Source organism: Ammospiza caudacuta, chromosome 1 (genome assembly GCF_027887145.1).
Source record: "Ammospiza caudacuta isolate bAmmCau1 chromosome 1, bAmmCau1.pri, whole genome shotgun sequence".
Lineage (NCBI taxonomy): Eukaryota > Metazoa > Chordata > Aves > Passeriformes > Passerellidae > Ammospiza > Ammospiza caudacuta.
The window spans coordinates 11,336,289-11,355,778 of record NC_080593.1 but is presented as its reverse complement, the minus strand read 5'-3'; the positions used below and the strand labels follow the sequence as shown (position 1 = coordinate 11,355,778).

General features: G+C 38.4%; 1 protein-coding gene across 1 annotated transcript in view; it reads right to left on the bottom strand.

Moving 5' to 3' along the window:
* The window catches only part of WDR37 (WD repeat domain 37), a 44,544-nt gene that overhangs the window by 4,100 nt on the left and 20,954 nt on the right, over positions 1 to 19,490 (bottom strand). The window contains exons 8-13 of the mRNA XM_058800971.1: positions 17,773 to 17,817; positions 16,009 to 16,085; positions 14,036 to 14,273; positions 13,362 to 13,503; positions 2,382 to 2,516; positions 954 to 1,068 (exon numbers count right to left, since the gene is read on the bottom strand). Of these exons, the coding sequence (XP_058656954.1) occupies positions 954 to 1,068; positions 2,382 to 2,516; positions 13,362 to 13,503; positions 14,036 to 14,273; positions 16,009 to 16,085; positions 17,773 to 17,817 (752 nt within the window). The remainder of the gene's footprint in view (positions 1 to 953; positions 1,069 to 2,381; positions 2,517 to 13,361; positions 13,504 to 14,035; positions 14,274 to 16,008; positions 16,086 to 17,772; positions 17,818 to 19,490) is intronic.

Below are 19,490 nucleotides of genomic sequence, written 5' to 3'. Positions count from 1 at the left end.
TGACCTTCACGTTTTCCCTCTATGTTTCTATGTCATAGAATCACAAAATGGTTTGGGTTGGAAGGGACCTTAAAGATCATCTGGTTCCAACCTTCCTGCCATGGGCAGGGACACTTTCTAGTACACCTGGTCACTCAGAGCCCCATCCAGCTTGGAATATATAAACCAGCTACATACTGTATAATTAAAAATAAAAAAAATCACCATGAGAAAATCACCATTAAACCTCATAGTGAGCCATTTTTCTGACATGATTCACATCAAGGCATTAAAACACATCAGAAATGCTCTTACACACTTTTTCCATTTCATAGAGAAGGCAGATATGTGTTTCACTTTAGTAAGGGGAAACATTGTGATAAAATTCACTTGAAACACCATCACCAACCCAATAAAAACGTTGAAAACATTTCAGATCACCATGTTGGTTATTTTGAATAACTAAGGGCGTATTTATTGAGACCAGTGCTGTGACCGTGTTCACAGGGGTCCGAGGATGAGGGAAGAGACGAGGATCTGACTCCATGTTTCAGAAGGCCTGAGTTATTATTTTATGATATATACTAAAACTATACTAAAAGAATAGAAGAAAGGATTTCATCAGAAGGCTAGCTAAGAATAGAAAAAGAAAGAATGATAACAAAAGCTTGTGTCTCAGACAGACAGTCCAAGACAGCTGACTGTGATTGGCCATTAATTAGAAACAACTTTATGAGACCAATCACAGATTCACCTGTTGCATTCCACAGCAGCAGATAATCAATGTTTACATTTTGTTCTTGAGGCCTCTCAGCCTCTCAGGAGAAAAAATGCTAAGGAAAAGATTTTTCATAAAAGATGTCTGTGACACAGTGGCACTCAGCATTTGCTCAGCTGTAAGGCAGACAGAGGCAAATGCCGTTTTACCCTGCCTGAGGAGGGACAGGGGCAGGGAGGGGCAGCCCTGCAGGTACCTGTCTGTTGCTGCGGGGCAGCCGCGCCAGCCGCACCCCGGACATGTCGAACAGCCGCACCTGCCGGTTGTCGTGGGGAAGGGCGATGATCCTCTGGCCAACACACACGTTAATCCTGCAGAGAAGGGACAAAGGAGGTGGGGAGCAAACAACAGGCCTGGCAATTAGAAACTGACAGCACAAATTTAAGCTCACGGGAAGGGATGCAGCTGAATTTTTCCTGGCTAGAAGTCACAAATGCAAAGAGAAAATAAATATTGAACCATTGAGGTGTTCTCTGCAAGAGCCGAAATGAGGGATGTGGGACTCCAGGGGCTCTCCAAAATGCAGTTTATTCTATCCAAGAGGTTACAGCAGTCCAGGGTCATGGGTGACAGAACCTGTGCCTACAGCTGTCAGCTCCAGCTGCAGGCAGGCCTGGAGACCCTTTGGTTTTGGTTACATTGCATTATATACTTTTCTTTGCTGAGCATCTTAATACAGCAGAACCAATCTATTCCTTAACTTTTATCTATAGCCTCTCATCACTACTATAATTACCATATTCATGTTACTATTCTCCAATCACTAAAAGTTAGTACATTACAGTTTAAGCTAGAAGTTGTTTTTCAGTTTTCTTGCAGTGGAAAATTCTGAGACTTTTTTCCTGCTTGCAACTTTGCTGACTTGTTTGCCTGTGCTATCTTTCTGCTTGGTAAAAACACCTTGTTTGAGGTAGGTTTATCCTTTGCTCTAAGTCATAAAACCCCTTCTAACATACCCTTTGCCTTCTTGGTTATCCAGTAATACTGGCTCAGCAATTCTTTTCTTCTATATCAAAACTTGCTTCCATCTCTATTCCTTCATCACACTACATTTAAAAATCTTTCTGCCAAGCATACATAGCTATGAGACTTTCTTGTCAGACTTTTATCTTCCCAACAATTTTCTATTGTACTAGATCCTCAAATAGCCTTAACATCCACATTTTCTTATAGAAAATTTCTTAAAAGCAATGTACTTACTAAAACTTAATGTTGATCACACCTGTACTTTAGAGAACCATTTCAGACCTTTTTCAAATTCTTATAAATCTCAAGTTTAATTTCAGGGACAAAAAATAGATGTATATTCAGTGAATTAATAGAATAGACTATTTCAGTTGAGAGGTACCTGCAACAATCATCCAGTCCAACTACCTCACCAATTCAGGCCTGACCAAAGCTTAAAGCAGGTTATTAAGGGTATTGGCCAAATAATTCATAAATACTGGAAGGCTTTGTGTATCAACCACCTCTCCAGGAAACCTGTTTGACCACCCTCTCAGGAAAGAAATGTCCATCTAAACCTCTGTGGCACAGCTTTAAACCACTCCCACATGTGAAAGAAATTAAGAATGAATTAAGAAAGCACGAATTAAGCAAAGCAGTAACCCAGAGATCTGCTCACCTGTTGATTGCAGAATCTGTGCGGATGGTTGCAATGGGACTCCTCATGTTTTTCAAATCCCAAACTTTTACTGTACGGTCATCACTACCAGAAACAACGTTGTCTCCCACAGTGAAAACTGCAGATGTCACAGTGCTAAACAACCAAGAGCAAAGACAAAGATGTCAAACTCTAAACTATTTATTAAACTAGCATCTGATTTAAAGTTTCGTTTTCTGCTCCCGTGCTTCCTTTAGCACATGTAGTTTGCTTTTTTTTTTTTTTTAAGCAGAGTAATCTGAAATTTTAAAATTCCAAGCAATTAGTTTTAAAGTAAAAAATATTCTTACTAGAATTAAGGTGAACAGGGCTTGAGTGGCCCAAGTGCTAAGAGAAGGAGCCCAACAGTAGAGACTCACTCTGGAGGCATCTTTCATATTCCACTCATTCTGACATGAGCTAAAGAGGCCCAGTCTTGGGCCTGAATTCACTTTTGAAGTTCTGCAGGTTTATCACACAACCCCAATAGAATTACTAGCATAAAGTACAAATCTTCTTAAGTCATTTTAGAACAGTAACCAAGCTTTTCTTTCCACCCAAAGATTTCTGTAGAATTATCCCAGACATTTTCATTCACTGCACAGATATTGAGGAGGCCCCAAACACCCGAGATGTAGCTAAAGCTGTTCTGTACACAACACTTGAACATGCTGTAATCCACACACAAAGTCCCCAGTGTAGCTCCACAACCAATAGCTACAGCAATTAACAATCTCTAATTGTGATTTCTAGTCCTGTTTCACAAGCAGCTGAAGTCTGAGAGTCAGATAAAAAATGGCAATTAGCAGTAAGAAGGACAAGCATACAGTTCTTCAAATTTTACCTAGCATGCCTAGAAATGCACAAGGGCAGTCAGAGAAAGACCCATGAGAATATTTCTAGCAATTGAAGTCCAACATATTACTTCCAGAAGCTATTTTATAAAGAATTGTATTTTAGAATTATATTATCTTTGTATTTTACAGCCTCAGATAACAGTATGTCATCAATATACTGGGTTCAAGCAATTTTCATGATTCTATGATTATTTTTAAATACTTTACCTTTATTTCATATTAACCAATTAAAAGCTTTTGTACTACAATTTTCATTGTAATTGTGTGAATTCCCAACTCAAAGCCAGTTATTTTCTGCCCACATAATGTACTAACAAAGCATTTTTAGGGAAGGCTTCTCAATTCTGTTTCTACAGATTTGATTTAATGACCTATCTTGTAACTTGGGTCATGCACATCAATTTCTTAGAACTTAGTAATTTTAATTTAAGTTGTCAGTTGTTACTGTCACTTTAGTTGTTCTGCAGAAATTTGAATTCATGTCCTATCCAAGCTGCTGATTAAGATTAGCACAAGCCAGGTCACAATGGACCAGTTTATGCAAGCCTCTTAATTTAAATTGACACCAAATTAAGTTTTAATTAGGATGAAGGCCCACTTTTTTCATGATACCAAGTTTCCTAACACATTATTAGAGTGCAGCTAAGCCACCAGGGAGATGATTACAGAAAGAACCAAGAGGTCTTCGAATAATCTTCTAGACTTTATGAACAAAAAGTCAAAACATACATGAAGGCCACAACTGCCGAGTCTCTTTCATCAGGCACCATCTTATTTGGGGAAAAAACTCACTCTTGCAGTCAAGCTGCTGCACAATACAGCTGGCATGTTCTTACCACCAAACTTATCTCCTACCAGCTCAAACTCCTTTAAATTTACCAACATCTGCACTTCTCACTGGTTCTTTACACAAAGAAGCTCATAAAAAAAAATTCAGGCCTTTACTAATCTCTCTACTGCTGCAATACATTTGAAGCAAAGTTTACAAGTTTAAAATTTTCTATTCAATCTCCATAATTTCCACACACATGGGGAGACTTCCTAGCACACAACAGCATAAAGAATTCAAGTAATAGAAAATCTCCAGGAAAATGAATATACTGTGCTTTAGTATTCTGCTGCCAACAAACAAATCTGATCTCTTTCCCCATCATACATTTTATTCCAATTACAGTTGGAATACATTGGGAAACTGTCTTAAAATAACCCTCCACTTTTGGGTGTTTTTTTTTCAAAACTTTAAAGAGCTTTCCAGCTTCTTTGATCTCATATTGGTTTTGCTTTATCATTTATCACTTTCAAACATGGTTAAGTTTCTTTGACCACATGAGGTTCTCTAATCCTTAGATTTATCATTTTTAAATGAAAACATTCAAAACTATTGCCAGGAAAACAGAATGCCAACCCCAGGTTAGCTCAATCCTTCCTGCTCCTCCAAAGACTCTCAATAGATAACAAAATCCTTTCCAGCTTAACTTACTCTTTCAGCTTAACTGTTCAGATATTACTGCGTACACCAAGCAAAAGTTTATAAAATAAAAATCCATTTAAATTCTCCTGTAGCTCTCTGGAAATAGGGCAAGAGATACAAATGCAAAGGGAAAGCTGCTGATCTCTTTTCAGTGACAACTTTAAAGGTGCTTAGTGGCCTTAGCCCTCCATTCACCCTCAGCTCAGCCCTGCAAGGCCCTGCAGGTTGGGATGCACTATCTGCAAGCACATGGGACTATGAAAACAATCTTTTACATAAGGAGCTTTGAATTTAATGGCTAAATATAAAAACACTTCTTACTGAACCTAGTGTTTATGACCAAGAATTTTGGTCCCAGTTCCAGAGCAAACAGCATATGGATGTCTGCATAACATTCCCTATGCTTTACAAAAACAAAGCATGACTCCTCTAAGGGAAACACTCAATTCAATTCTCAAAGACATCTCCTTCTCAAAATAGGATTGCAAGGCTTGAAGTTTTAAGTCTAGAAAGGCCATAACAGTATCATCATTCTCACAAACCTGACAATTCTGGGGAGGGTTATCAGCACTTCATTCACCAGAGTAAAGACAAAAAGGTTTTTGGGTTTGTTTTTTTCTTTTTTACCTTAAAGTGGAACATAATGAGTTGATATTTTTAAAAATCACATGCATCTAAATTCAAAAGCATGCTCAACACTACAGACCTAAAACACGAGCAAGTGCTGCACTCACAGATCTTGTGCAGTACAAATTACATTCTGTCTCCTCTGGTACTCCAACTGGGGCATCTCTTAATATGACATATGCATCTCAGCAACTTTTTTTTGTTTTGTGTTTATTTGGGTTTTTTAAATTAAAACAAAATAGAAGAAGAGAGGCCACTTCCTACACATAAACTAAACCAGGATTTCAGCCCAACCAAAGGGGAATGGTGAGAAGGAAGAAAAGGACACAATGCCTGTGGGAGGAAGTTAACAGAATCAGCCAATAAACAAATAACCTTTCAAAAGTATTGCTTCCATAACCCCATCCACATCACAAAAATTAAAAGCCTTTTCCCTCTGATTTCATGTGGCTAGATTTAATTTTTGTTTATATTAATCTTCAGTTTGTTCTCACCCAGATAAAACTCTGGTTAACATTCCCTTGGCTAAATTAATAAAAAGTGTCAACAAAAGATCATCAGCCCCCATGTTAATTGAATGCTAGAAGACATTAGATTTTTAATAACTCAAAAAGATGACAGGTATTGTAGGACATTAAAGAAAAAAAAAGAAAGAAACAAGCAAAGAGGAAGCAGTCTGATGACACTTCAAACTGTGGGTCCCACAGGGAGTTTGGTGTGCTACAACTATTCTCCAAAAAAGCTTCAGCCTCCGCCAAACCCCAGCAAAACTCATTTATCTTGTCACAGGGAGCAGCCGAGCGTGTACTTCCAGCTGACAGCACGGCACTTCCTCAGCACACACCAGTGCCTGGCCTGCACCATCCTGCTCCCCGCGTGGGTCTCAATCACCAGAAATGCTGCGCTGCTCGCACTCCTCATTAGGCCCAACAGCTGTCTCCCAGTCACACTGAGACACAAAACTGCTTTGCATAACAATCTGCTGAAATTTCACACATAGGGGAAGGGGGGAAAGAAAAAACGTGGAAAATGTTAGACCATGAAATGCTGATGCAGAACTCTCGCTGGCAATGCACCAAAAAAGAAGTTAACGCTGCTCTTTCCATTTTGATTTGCAACTTAAACTGGGATTTACCATCAAACTGGGACGCAACACATTTTCACAGACTTAAACAGGCATCTACATGTATAAATCCATGTGTGGGATGAAAATGGACTAAACCAGAGCTTTCAGAATGAATTTATTCAAGGTAACTTGAATACACACAATTACAGTTGTATGGAACCAGCAAAATTTGAAGGCTCAAATATGCCTCTATTTTTTATTAGTAAAACTGAGAAACAAAGCCTAAAGGAAGCTCAATTTGGTAACACATTTTCTGCACAAGTTTCCTTTGTTTTAGGGGAACAAAGCATATCCTCACATAAAGCAGTCCGCAGCCTGAGGGGAAGCCAGGAACTGTGTTTAAAACCCCTCCAGATGTGGACAACCCCACTGCCCATCTCAACAGGAGATGGCACTGGCCACAGGAGGCCCAGGTAAGGAACCCACTCACATTTGAGTGCATTCAGGTTTCAGATATGCTAAAAATACTCAATTCCAGCAAGAGCTACACACATCATTCCCAAAGGCTGTCTGTGGATTTATCTCCAAATATCAGCAGAGCTTTTTTCTGCAACTTAAGAAATGATAAGAGCAAACCATGAAGGAATTACAGAAGCACAGAACCATTTAGGTTGGAAAAGACCTCAGAGATCATTGAGTCCACCCTGTGATCGAAGGCCACTGTGTCAACCAGACCATGGCACTGAGTGCCACATCCAGTCTTTCCTTAAACACCTCCAGGGACCATGACTTCACCACCTCCCTGGGCAGCCCATTCCAATGTCTAATCACCCTTTCTGTGAAGAAATTCCTCCTAATGTCCAACCTAAACCTCGCCTAGCAGCTTGAGACCATTTCCTCTTGTCCTGCCACTGGCTGCCTGGGAGAAGAGACCGACCTGGCTACAACCTCCTTTCAGGGAGCTGTAGAGAGTGGCGCTTTGATAACTCCATGCCAGTAGCACGTTGGGGGAATGTTACAAGAGAAAACTGGGAATTCAAGTTGAGCAAGGCAACAAGAAGTGGTGGCTTGGATGGGCTGAAGGCATGTAAAACATGCTGGCCCTAGTCTGTCCTGAAATAGACCTATGAAGAAGCCCTCAGCAAGGGAAGTGAGGCACATTCAAAGCTGGATCCCTGAGCTAGCAGTATTAAGGCTGCTAACAAGTCTAAGAAAACCACTGAATTCTCATCATGGTCTGTTACATCTATGTAGTAAAAGTAAACCAAAAGGTTTTGTAAAAATGTCCAGAAGCAACAGAAGCATTTCAAAAAAGCTAACCCTAGAGCTTTGAGCCCAGGCCATAATCTTCATTTAAAGAATATTCAACATGCAAATGTAGGATCAGAACAGTGTGTGAAATGCAGGTTTGGAGCCTTTTTTCAATGAAATGCAAGAGGAAAATGTCCCTCAGCACACAAAACAAAGTAGGAATATTAATAGCAATATCAGAACCATCTAGGTAATCAGTGAGGCTTGGGAAGAAAACAATGTTTCATCACAAAAATTTTGCATTTCTTAGATAAGCTAGATTGAGATATCCACACACGGGGAATGCCTAAGGCATTCTTTGATGAGAAACAACAGAAAAATGGTAGACAAAGCATCACTAAAGTCATTAATAACTGAAGCAAGAACAGGACTATCTTGAAAAGAACAGATGTGTTAGACTCATCAAACACCACTGATAGCATCCAACTGGTTACACTTTGTTTGGCACAAAAGGTTTTAACTGAAAGCCCAATTTAGTCAAAGGTGCAAAGTGTGCATTTTTAGGACTACAACTACACATGCTTTAACTTCACCAAGAAAGTGTGGTTGAACAAGAATACCTAGCAGTACCCTTGTAATATAGGGCATATCTAGAATAAGACTGCTTCCAACAGGGATGTCCAATGCCATCACTGCCTGGAGAAGAGGCACTTCTCCCCCTGCCATGACTTGCTCTTTCAAGAACAATATATACAAAACAGACACAAATGAGAATTAAATCTTGCAGGCCCAAGAATCTGAGAAAGCCAAATGACCTTGGCAAACCCAAGTGCCCACAAAAACTAAAGCAATTACTGTTCTCCTGAAACAGAATGCCATTTTGACATTAACTCTCAATTCACTAAATGTCAGAATTCAGCCCAGCATCCTAATCAGCAGCTGCTTAGTAATTTTTGTATTTTTTAATGCAGATTCTTCAGCAAGCATAGGAGTTGGAAAACATAAAGTTGAAACAAGACATATTTGCAATTCTCTAATTTCCAAGTTCTCAGGATGAAGCACAACTCACCATTCAGCTGCCACATTCAGAGACATACAGGCAGCAAATGAACAGGAACTTTCCCTTCTGGTCTCTTAGAGCCATACAAGCAGAGTGAGAGGAGATGGAATATGCTGCAGCCCAAAAGAGCTATAAGCTCTTTGTAAGAAATCACATAAGATCCACGATCAGCAATTTTTTTCCTGAGTTTGCCCAGAAAGTAACACTCATACAGATTCCACAGCTAACACACACTCATGCTTCATGCACTGGCCCAATTTAGCCAATTTAGTAAGTTTGAAAAGTAGTAAACAAACTTTTTCTTTTTTTTTTTTTTTGGGCTAGGACAAAAGTACCCACTCCAATTTATGGCGGTTTTTAAAGCCTAAAATGCATTCAATTGCCATGGCAAAGTGGTGCATAACTACTGAACAATCAAAAAGCATTACCAACGGATATTCACTCAAGAGTAGCAACCCGAAGCTGCTTCTGAAGATACCACTTTATTCCTTGAAGGATGGTATTTGCAAGTACAGACTTGGAAGCCCTGCATGTTCTTTTCAAGAGCAATGTCCCCAACCACTGTGTACCTCTGACAGTCATTAAAGAAAACAAAACCCTTTATTATTTACCAAGTAATTTTTCAGCTGCATATAAGCATCAGTATGCTTCAAATGTATAGCAAAAGCTGTAGTTTAAACACAGTATGTGAATCCACTAGCTCATAAACATTCTGTTGCCCATAGGGGATTAATTTATTTCCTGTGTTACTAAACTGTCAGAACAAATGTATAAAATCTGTAAAGTACTGGCTAGACCTGTATAGACTAAGATTTTTTTTAAGCTACAAATGGCAAACATTTCCAGCATTAACATTTTAGAAGGCTCCACACATCAAGACACACCCCAGCACATGCAGGGTGCTTAAAGGGACAGAAAAACTCATCAAGCAGATATTCAAGAGCATGTCAACACCAGAGTTACTCAACTAGACCACTGTGCTGGGAAAAGCAAGGCCTTCACAGCTGGGACAAGATGGGCTGTGCAGGTGTCAGCAAAGGAAGGCACAAGTGAAGTGGAATGAAAACTGCCATGGAGATGCCAGAACCATTTTACTCCACAGAACAAAACCTTAGTTCAGTTTAAAGAGCTCTAATCAATAACCTCTTAAATGAATCATTTCTCAATAGGAGAACAGCTGTTATTATCAATCACATATTTGAAAGCAATATCTGCTGGAAAAAAGATATTGGAATATGAGCCACCAGTATGATTTTTGGAGGCTTTAACTCAGGAGATCAATTTAGTTAAAGGCCACAAGTTAGTGCCTGGAAAATAACATAAATGTAATCTTTTCCCAGGGCTCTGTTAAACTCTTCATGTGGGGATGTGACCAGGGATTCACAGCACTAGCAAGACTAATTCCTAATGGTGCACATACAGAACCAGACAATAACAAATATTTATATTTAAGCAAACATCAGTCTTATTTCCACACCATTTCATATTTTTTTCATCAGAGATTAAGTGAGATGAGCTGGGGGCATGGCAGATCTAAAGCAGTAAGTGACAAGGTACTTTTACTGCTGTGTGAGTAGGGCACAGGCAAATAAGTCATTTATTGAACTGAAACAGTCATATTCATACACAAACACACACACACACACACATATATATATATATATATATATATATATATGAAAAATGTAAACAAGTAATGTTTACAGAACTGGAAACTTCCCTGGTAAGATACAACTTTGAAAAAGACCCCAGCTGAATGCAGACTCGAAGGGCAAAAGTATTATCAATGTACTATACTTAGTCTATAAATGTCAAAATATACTTGAAAACACACTTTGAGGCAAATTAGGTGACTTGTAAATAAGAACAGAAAATACAAGAAGAAAATACAGGAAATTTCCATAATTAACATAAGAAACAAAGATCTTGAAGTTAAAAAACCATAAGATGAATCTGAAGCTACGGCGACTAGGGAGGCACAAATTCTGTAAGTTGCTTGTTTACCACGGAAGTTAAACAAGCAACTTACAGAATTTGCCAAGAGGTAAGTTGAAATCTTTACTATTGGAGCAACCTAACATACAGTTGGCAATTATAAACCTACCTCTTAATGCAAAACAGTTATCAATGCAAGCTCAAGACAGACAGGTTGATCTCAATGATTCCTTCTGCCCTTACTGGAAGATAATTTATTTTCTTAAATTGCCTTAGTAGTAAATGATAAGAAACATTCTGCTTATAATAAAGCTATGTTCAGACACTACAATGAAAGGTGATTTCTCAGTCCACTTAAGATATAAATAATCTCTCACAGATGATGACATATCATCACTTTGACATACAGGACAACACACTGCAACTCTTCATTTTTTGACATCAATTAACTCTATAAAAGCTTTCTACACTCTGCTTGTAACAGGATTCTTTATTCTCTCAGCACATCAGCGTCAGTTTTAGTTTTACACGACACCGAGCCGCACCCCAGTGTCCTCATTAAGGCCAATTAAAGGCGCTGCCTCGGGCCGGTGCTGCCACCTGCCGGTGAGCGGCGGCAGCGCGGATGCGCGCCGGGAGGAAGGGATGGCCGGGACGAGACTTCGGGCGTATGACACAACAAACACGGAATGCCGGCCTCGGGATTGAGATGTTTGGCATCTCGTTATATTGGCACAGCGCATTAGGAGTTGATCTGGTGAAAAAATAGCTGCTCTGTGAGCGCCAGACTCCTCAGATACTATTCAGCCAGAGGGTGTTAAAACTTATGGTTGAGGACTTTAAATCATCAGTGTTAACGACTGTAACATCCAATTTACAGAAGTGATGCCAAGGGCCTAGCAAAATACTAAATACTTGGCAAGTTATTCAAACAGACATTCAGAAAAGGAAAAAAAAAAGTTTCTTCTATGCTGCTTAATGTCAAGAGATTGTTGCAGTGTTGATTAGAGGGTAATTTAAAAATATTTTGCCAGCAGGTGGTACAATAAAAGAACAAAAATAAAATTCCTTAAAGTATGTCTCAACTGTAAAAATATCAAACCCCCCCCATCTCTGCTCAGTCTGCATTCACCAGTGAAACACCTTCTGTAACAGAATTACCCCTTCCACAAATGAAAGCCTCAACAGGCCTGGCCACTGAAAAGTAAAATCACTTTTGAGACTGTCAAATTTAGGGTGTATTTGGTGAAAAAGCCTATGTCAATACTAAAAACTCATACATTCAAAGTACAAAACAGAGACAGCTGATACAGCAGACAAACACAAATATAAAGATGATTAAAAGCTAGAGTAAGAGTGACTGAAGAGGTTGCACAAGATCTAATCCATTCCTAAAAAATGAACTTTGTGCTAGTTTATAGGTCTCAGCAATAGAAGCCAAAACACCAGCTAACAGTTTTTATAGTATGTACCAACACCCAAGGTCAACATCATTTGATCTCAGCAAATATATGGGAAAACACAAGTGTCAGTCTTGGTCATTTCTCTGGAAAAAACATCCTGAGACAAAGCAGTTAATCAGCTTGGGGGAAAATGCAAGCACCAATGGATACAAAACCTTACAACTTTATACAACATTCTAGGAAAAGTGATAGAAGAATACAAAAGTGATGAGATGAAACAATTCTAGGATGTAGGCCACAAAATCAAGGTTACTGCTTGATCAGGAGAAGATGGCCACTTATACAGGATGATTGTGAAGCACCAAGTAATTTATCAAGCTCAGGAGTCCAGGGCAGATGGGGTTAAAGAGGTTTTTGGTTATATGTAGGCTATGAGAAAATTAAATAGAGGGTACTGCAACTCAATCATAATGTAAATTACACAATTAACAAAAAAATGTGAATAAATAGTTGGGGTTTGTATTTTGAGCTAGGACTAAAAATCCTATTTTATTCTGAAGAAAGGAGGTGAATTTTTTTCTGAAACAGTCAAGCTCACACATTCACAAGTCAAGAAAAGATTTGCTTCCTTGGGTAAAGTATTTCCAAGTTACACCTGCATTTTCCATGTATCAGAGCTCCAAAACCAGAAAGTTAAGTGAACACCAGAACACAGATTCTCAGTACTACATTTATCCATATTAAACAGTAGTCAGTGTAACAACATTAAGCCCAAACCGGTAACTAAAATTGTTACATCAGAATCACTGTTTTGACAGAACATGGCAATCAGTGCCTGTACTTTTATTTCTTATTTTATGCAAAAATTAGAAGCTTTTAAGAGTAAAAATTAATCCTTTTGTATGCACTGGTTTCAAAGGAGTAACCTTTACTTCACAGTCAGTATCAAGACAAGCAGAGGCAATCTGCCAGATCCACTGCATTACAGCAATAACCCCAAACTGCAAGCATAACCAATGCCCAAAAGAACCTCATACCCTAAAATCACCTTTAATTGTAACAATTTTTATCAAGACTTACCATATGAGCAATAGCACACCAAGAGCCCTGGCTGCTGTTTTGGAAATTATGTACTGCTGTGCTACATTTGAAGGACAACTGGGGCTTTTTGTGAAAATCAGTCTCACAAAACAGGAATGAACTCAGCACCTCAAAAAGCACACAGGAACAGTTGTGGGCAGATTTGCAACTTTTCAAACTTTAGGAAAACCTGTGAAGGAGCTGTCACTTACTCAGTGTGGCCCTGAAAGACATTCACAGAATGGATAGAAGGATCTCTGAAGTCCCACAGGCGGAAGGTGGTGTCGCGGGACGATGTGACCACGAGGCGCTGCGTGGGATGCGTGCAGCAATGCGTGAGCTCCTGGTCGTGCCCTGCAGCCACACATCACAACGTGTCAGGTCATGAAAATAACACTTTTCACTTCCACATACGCTTGGAATGACATGCTGATGATTTTTTCTCTTTTTCCCAAACAGAAAGGAGTAATGGTCATTCTGAACTTTAATCCTGTTACTGCTCTAAAAGTTTGGAAATGTATTTGAAGGCAAAACCCACACTACTTATTTCACATCCAGTAGTGTAGGTTACTGCTGCTTAGCACACCATGAACACAATAAAAGCCTTTTGCAAGAGCTAAAATTTGGGTACATTCAATTTGAACAACTGTTTTTTCACAGGTTAAATCATAAGCTTAAAAGAAAACAAATTCATGCTCAGAGGATTTACAATTTCAATTACAAATTTGCAATTTCAAAAACTATTACAACACTGAGCAGATGGTACACACATCCTGCTCCAGAGAAACAACTTTCTTTTCTCAGTGTTTTAGTATCTAGGAATAATCCCTCATATAAAAACAAACCACCAATTTAATTTATTTTTTTTTTGCAAGTGAACAAATACCTGTAAGAGAATGGACAAGTTCAGAAGTCTCTACATCATACAGATTTGCTGTCCTGTCCCACGATGCTGTCACAGCTTGCTTCCCCCCAACAAGCCAGTCAGCTGCTATGACCACTCCTTGGTGGCTTTTCAGTGAGGTCAGTGGGGCTCTGACAGTGGGGCAATCACTGGAACCATCTCCATCTCCATCAGGTTCATCTTTATCTGAGATTTCAACTTCATCTTCTCCAGACACTTGCTGTAAAATGCAAGGGGAAAAAAGGTGTAGAATAAAAGGGAAGGAATGTCTCTAAGTTACATTTTGCAGTATAAATGCTTCCCAATCCCCTTAATGTGAATGTGTGAAAATTAATTCTGCTGCACACTGCCTATTCCAGTACTCACTATCACAAACTTAGTTGAAGGAATATAACCAGTAAGTTAAATGCAGTTTTCATAACTCCTTTTAACAACTTGCTGATGTGCAGCTGAGGGAACTGGAGTTGCTCAGCCTGGAGAAAAGAAGGCTCAGGTGAGACCTCATTGCTCTCTACAACTCCCTGAAAGGACAGTGCAGCCAGGGAGTGTCAGCCTCTCCTCCCAAGGAACAAGTGATAACACAAGAGGAAGTGTCCTCAAGTTGCACCAGGGCATGTTTAGACTGGATATTAGGAGAAATTTCTTCACCAAAAAGGTTATCAAGCCAGGGAAATGGTGAAATCAACATCCCTGCACGTATTTAAATAATTTGTAGATATCACCCTTAAGGACATGGTGTAGTGGAGGGCTTGTGACAGTGCTGGATTAACAGATGGACTTGATGATCTTAAGAGATTTTTTCCAATCTAAATAATTCTATGTTTCTACTTAATTTTAAAATCTCCTCCAAATTCTTTAGCTCTGAGTACCAGTCCCCTTTACTATCTGGTAAGTGTATTACCCTAGAGTTTCATTGCAGCACAATTCCAAGGGACTTTTCTCCTTTCAATTTTTAGAGGTAGGAAGCATCTAACAAGACACTGATTATGTTAATCTTTGGGAAGACAATAATTTACAGACATATTTTTATTCATCAAAAATCAAATCATTACAGCAATATTTGTCTGTTGGTCAATACACAGTCATCATGCAGTGCTGATGTAAACAGGACACAAAATAAATTCTTTTGCTCATCACTAAACATCATTCTCTGAACTCCTTTTACACTTATACAAGACAAAAACATCTTTCTTTTATGTTATTTGGGGGTGGAAAAGATAACATTTGTGTTTTCTTTGAGAATGGAAATGCCAAATCAAATAAACTGAATCGAACATTTTCCATTCAGAAATCTGTCCCTTTTTACACAGTCAACTCTTGCCCCTACTTAGCCTACTGAGAAGCTCATGCTATAAACTATGTTTTCTTCACAATTTAGTAAGGGTGCTTTTAAGTAAAATAAGGATTTAACAGTTTTACACTTTAAATTAAATACTGACTAAATAAAGCCCTGGGGACAACAAAATCAGACAGTGAGATGTGCGCTGGCAAGGACTGATTAGAAATCAATGAAGACTCAAATAAATGCCAAAATTAGAAGTCTACCATCAGTTTTCAATCCACAGCAACTATAGCTAATACAGGTTTCTCATTAAGTTATGCTACAAAAATTTAACCAGTTTAAAAAGAACTTCATTATTACAAAAAAGAAGTTATTTGACTGTTCATTTGCAGTTCATTTACACATTTACTACCTTGAACAAAACGTCAATTTGTCTACTTGAAGCTGTAAATTCTATTCTGCACCAAATGCTTTTGAAATCATGAGGGAGTCTATTTTCAAAGAAAAGCTGAAATGCAGCTGATAAACTAAAACCTCAAAATCCCACCTTTGGCACTCCTGAAATCGTGCAGTTTTTTAATTATGTGTAAATTTAACATTCAGTCTTATGATAAAACCTGTATCTGATGAAATTGCTGGCAATTAGTTCAGTGGCAGCAAGCTGATTGCTTACATTGGAGTCTGCAGTTGGCTGAGGTGTAGGCAACTGTACTATGTATCTCCAGATGTGAGCTGTCTGGTCTCCAGATGCTGTACACAGGAAGAGAAGCAAAAAAAAAAAAGAAAGAGAATAAGTAAGAATATTTCCATGGGCAATAAAAACAGGCTTTAATATTACATTTAGCAATACTGTCTAAGTTGTACCTTTTTGTAACAGAAACCAGTATGACTTTATGGTAAGCAAGTCTCAACATCTAAAACATAAGTCATTATGCAAGATATAAGCAGCTACCAAATTAATCACTCCTACAGTGAAACATGCACTTGAGTATTACACATCAGAATGTGAGTCTCACCCCTGCTCAGTATGTAGCATTTGAAGAAGGCATTTAATACATCACCAGATATTCATTTACTGTTGCTCAAAATCCTGGGGTTCTTTATTCAGTGATTTCTTCCATTAAATGCTTTTTCATCATGGTTTTAATGAGAAATCCAAAATAGCAAGTGTGAAGCTATTCCTCTTCTGCTTTAAAGAACCCAGCTTAACTAGTGGCAGCTTACAGCTCAGAAGGCACCATGTGATTTTAACTCCATCTGTTTTAAAATAGACTTATTCGTTATTAACTAAGGACAAACTCAAGATTGCCCTTGCTATGGTCAGAACAAACATGTTCTAATCCTGCAGGATTAGAACTGCTCTCCAGCCACTCCTCTCCCAATTTATACTTGTGCTCAACATTACTCTGTTTTAGCTGCAGCATCCGGCATTGAAACTTGTTAAATTTCATCCCATTAATGGGATAGCACCCAGTGCTTTCACTTATTTGGATCTCTCTGAAAGGCCTCCTGTCCCTCATGAGAATCAGCAGCACCTCCCAGTTTGGTATCACCAACAAACTTGGTAATGATGCATTCAACTCCTGCATTCAAGTCACTGATAAATCTATTGATAAATCTATAGAACAGGACTGGCCCTAGCATTGATTCCTGAGGAACAGCACTGGTCATCATTTGCCAGGCAGACACAGCCCCATTTACTGCAACCCTCTGAGCTCTTTCTTCAGCCAGCTGGCCACACAGCACACCATGAACCAGCTCATCCCACAGCTGGGCAACTTGTCCAGAACAAGGCAGAAGGACAGCACCAAAACCCTTACTAAAAACCAGAAAAACTTAATCCACCACATCTTCACCCACAAGGAAGGTGACTTTATCCTAGAAGGATGTCAAATTAATTAAACAGAACCTTCCTTTTGTGAACCCATGCTGACAGTGCCTGATGACTGCATTATTCTTTAAATGCCTCTCAGCAGTACCCAGTAAAATCTCCATAATTTTTTCAGGAACTGAGATTGGATTAACAGGTCTGTAGTTCCACTGGTCTTTCCTCACATCCTTTTTGCAATATTGGAGTAATACTTGTCAGAAGAGACCTCTCCAGACTCCCAAGAACATTGGTAGGTAATCAGGAGATATCCTGCCATAACACCCACTAGTTCTTTGAGTACTCTGGGATCAATTCCAGAACATTCACCTGATGTATGATTCTAAGTGTCTGGTTTGGAGCAGACAAGCACAAATGACAACATGACATGAAAAACACAGATGGCAAGATCTAGCTCTGATTTGTTATGCCTTCAAATGTAAAAATAATTCAATCAACAAGGATGCTGACAAGCAATAGGGACAGAGGTTAAAACTAGAACAAACTAGCAAATTACACTTATTTTCCATCAATATTAACATACTTAACATATGAAAAAACTTTACATACCTGTAAGAGCCACTTGCTCAGTGGGATGAAACTTTATGGAGTTTACTGCATGAAACAAAGCAAAGTTTTAAGTTAGTATACTATAAGAATTATTTCACAATATTTTATCATCAAAAGCATTGAAAAATCAAGTAGTCTTAAGTTTTCAGCAATTTTTGGTAGTCATCTTTAAGGTGATATGAAAGTGTAGTATCAAGGGAAGCAGCTACAATTGAAACAATTGAAAGCAGCTACATACAACACATTTTTCTAGCAAGCTATTTCCTGAATCTAGTACATGTGGTTCATGTTAGAGAGGACAGACAAACCACATTCAAATCATACGTAAACTGACAGGGGATAACACCCTACATTTCCATAAAGAGAATTTAAGTATTCATAATTATTTCTAACTCAATGAAAACTTCCTGTATGTTACCATCAACATCCTGCTTATTTCTCAGCATTGCAAGAACAAATTCCTGAAAACCTGATGCAAGTAACACAAATCAGATTTCAATCCTGCAACCATATGTAATCAAAACAGGATGTCCTGCAAGAATTCTATCAACTAACAAAGCTCTTTATTTCATTTCAGAGGATTCATTCAAAACAGAACTTAGAACTCATTTCCATCCATTATACAAGTAAAATATATGCATATGTTGTTGGGAGAGCATGGTGTAATGAGTCTAAAAAATACTCCTTAAACTGAACCAACTTTATGGTGCACCAGCTGCTGGCACCCAACACCTTTGCACCACTTCAAATCAACTGTCAAACAAAAAAGGTTTTATTACATAAAAAATATATTCTTTCTATTATAATTTATAGGTGTATATAGTTATATAAAATGTACATACAATACAATTTATCTTTCATTGTTGTTCAAACACAGTTGTTTAAACACAATTGTTTAAATGCAGGTTAGAACTTCTTATTTTCATAGTTATCCAAACATCAATTTTTAAAGAAAACTACCAGCATGAAAGTTCAAGTGAGTGAAGTTTTCAAACACGACTTTATAGAACTTAGAGGTCCGTGCAGCAAACAACCTGAGATATCTCAATGCATTAAAATGTTACCAGTTGTTCATATGCATTTATCTTTGTGCTGTAGGAGCTACAAGTCATGTAGCAGGAAGCAAAAGTACAACTCACAGCTGAAGCAGTTCTAGAGAATTTAATTCTATTTCTACCCTTGCCATGAAGTTCGTGTGATGTGCTGAGTTATTTAACCAAACAATCCTGGTCAATAACTGGGCTCCTTACTTTCCCAGGGTATGATCACTCAAGTGCTCAGGTCACAACAGCAAATTAAAGCTATGGAAAACCTCTCCAGTTTTGGTCTATAAAATCCTGTATTCTAACTCATTAAGAGGCAGAAGGGTGTTAATCAAGTTCCTGTCAAATTGGACACCAAAAATTAATATCAAAGACACTTCACTGCACTGCACCTCCCCACCCAAAGAGGGGTTTAAAAAACACTTTGCACAATATTCATACTGGTATAAAGAAAGAAAAATACCTATATTTAATTAACTGTCTTAAAAACGTGATCTTTGCATTATGCAGCAAATGGCATCTTAAAAAAAGAAGCACAAAATGATATTCACCTAGCATGTGTAGTTCTAACCCAAATATAACAGAGATCCTGCAAGACAGCTAATTTCTGATTATATAAGCTCCTTTTGTTCTCCACATGCACAAGACCACAATGACTTATGACATTTCCCTTCT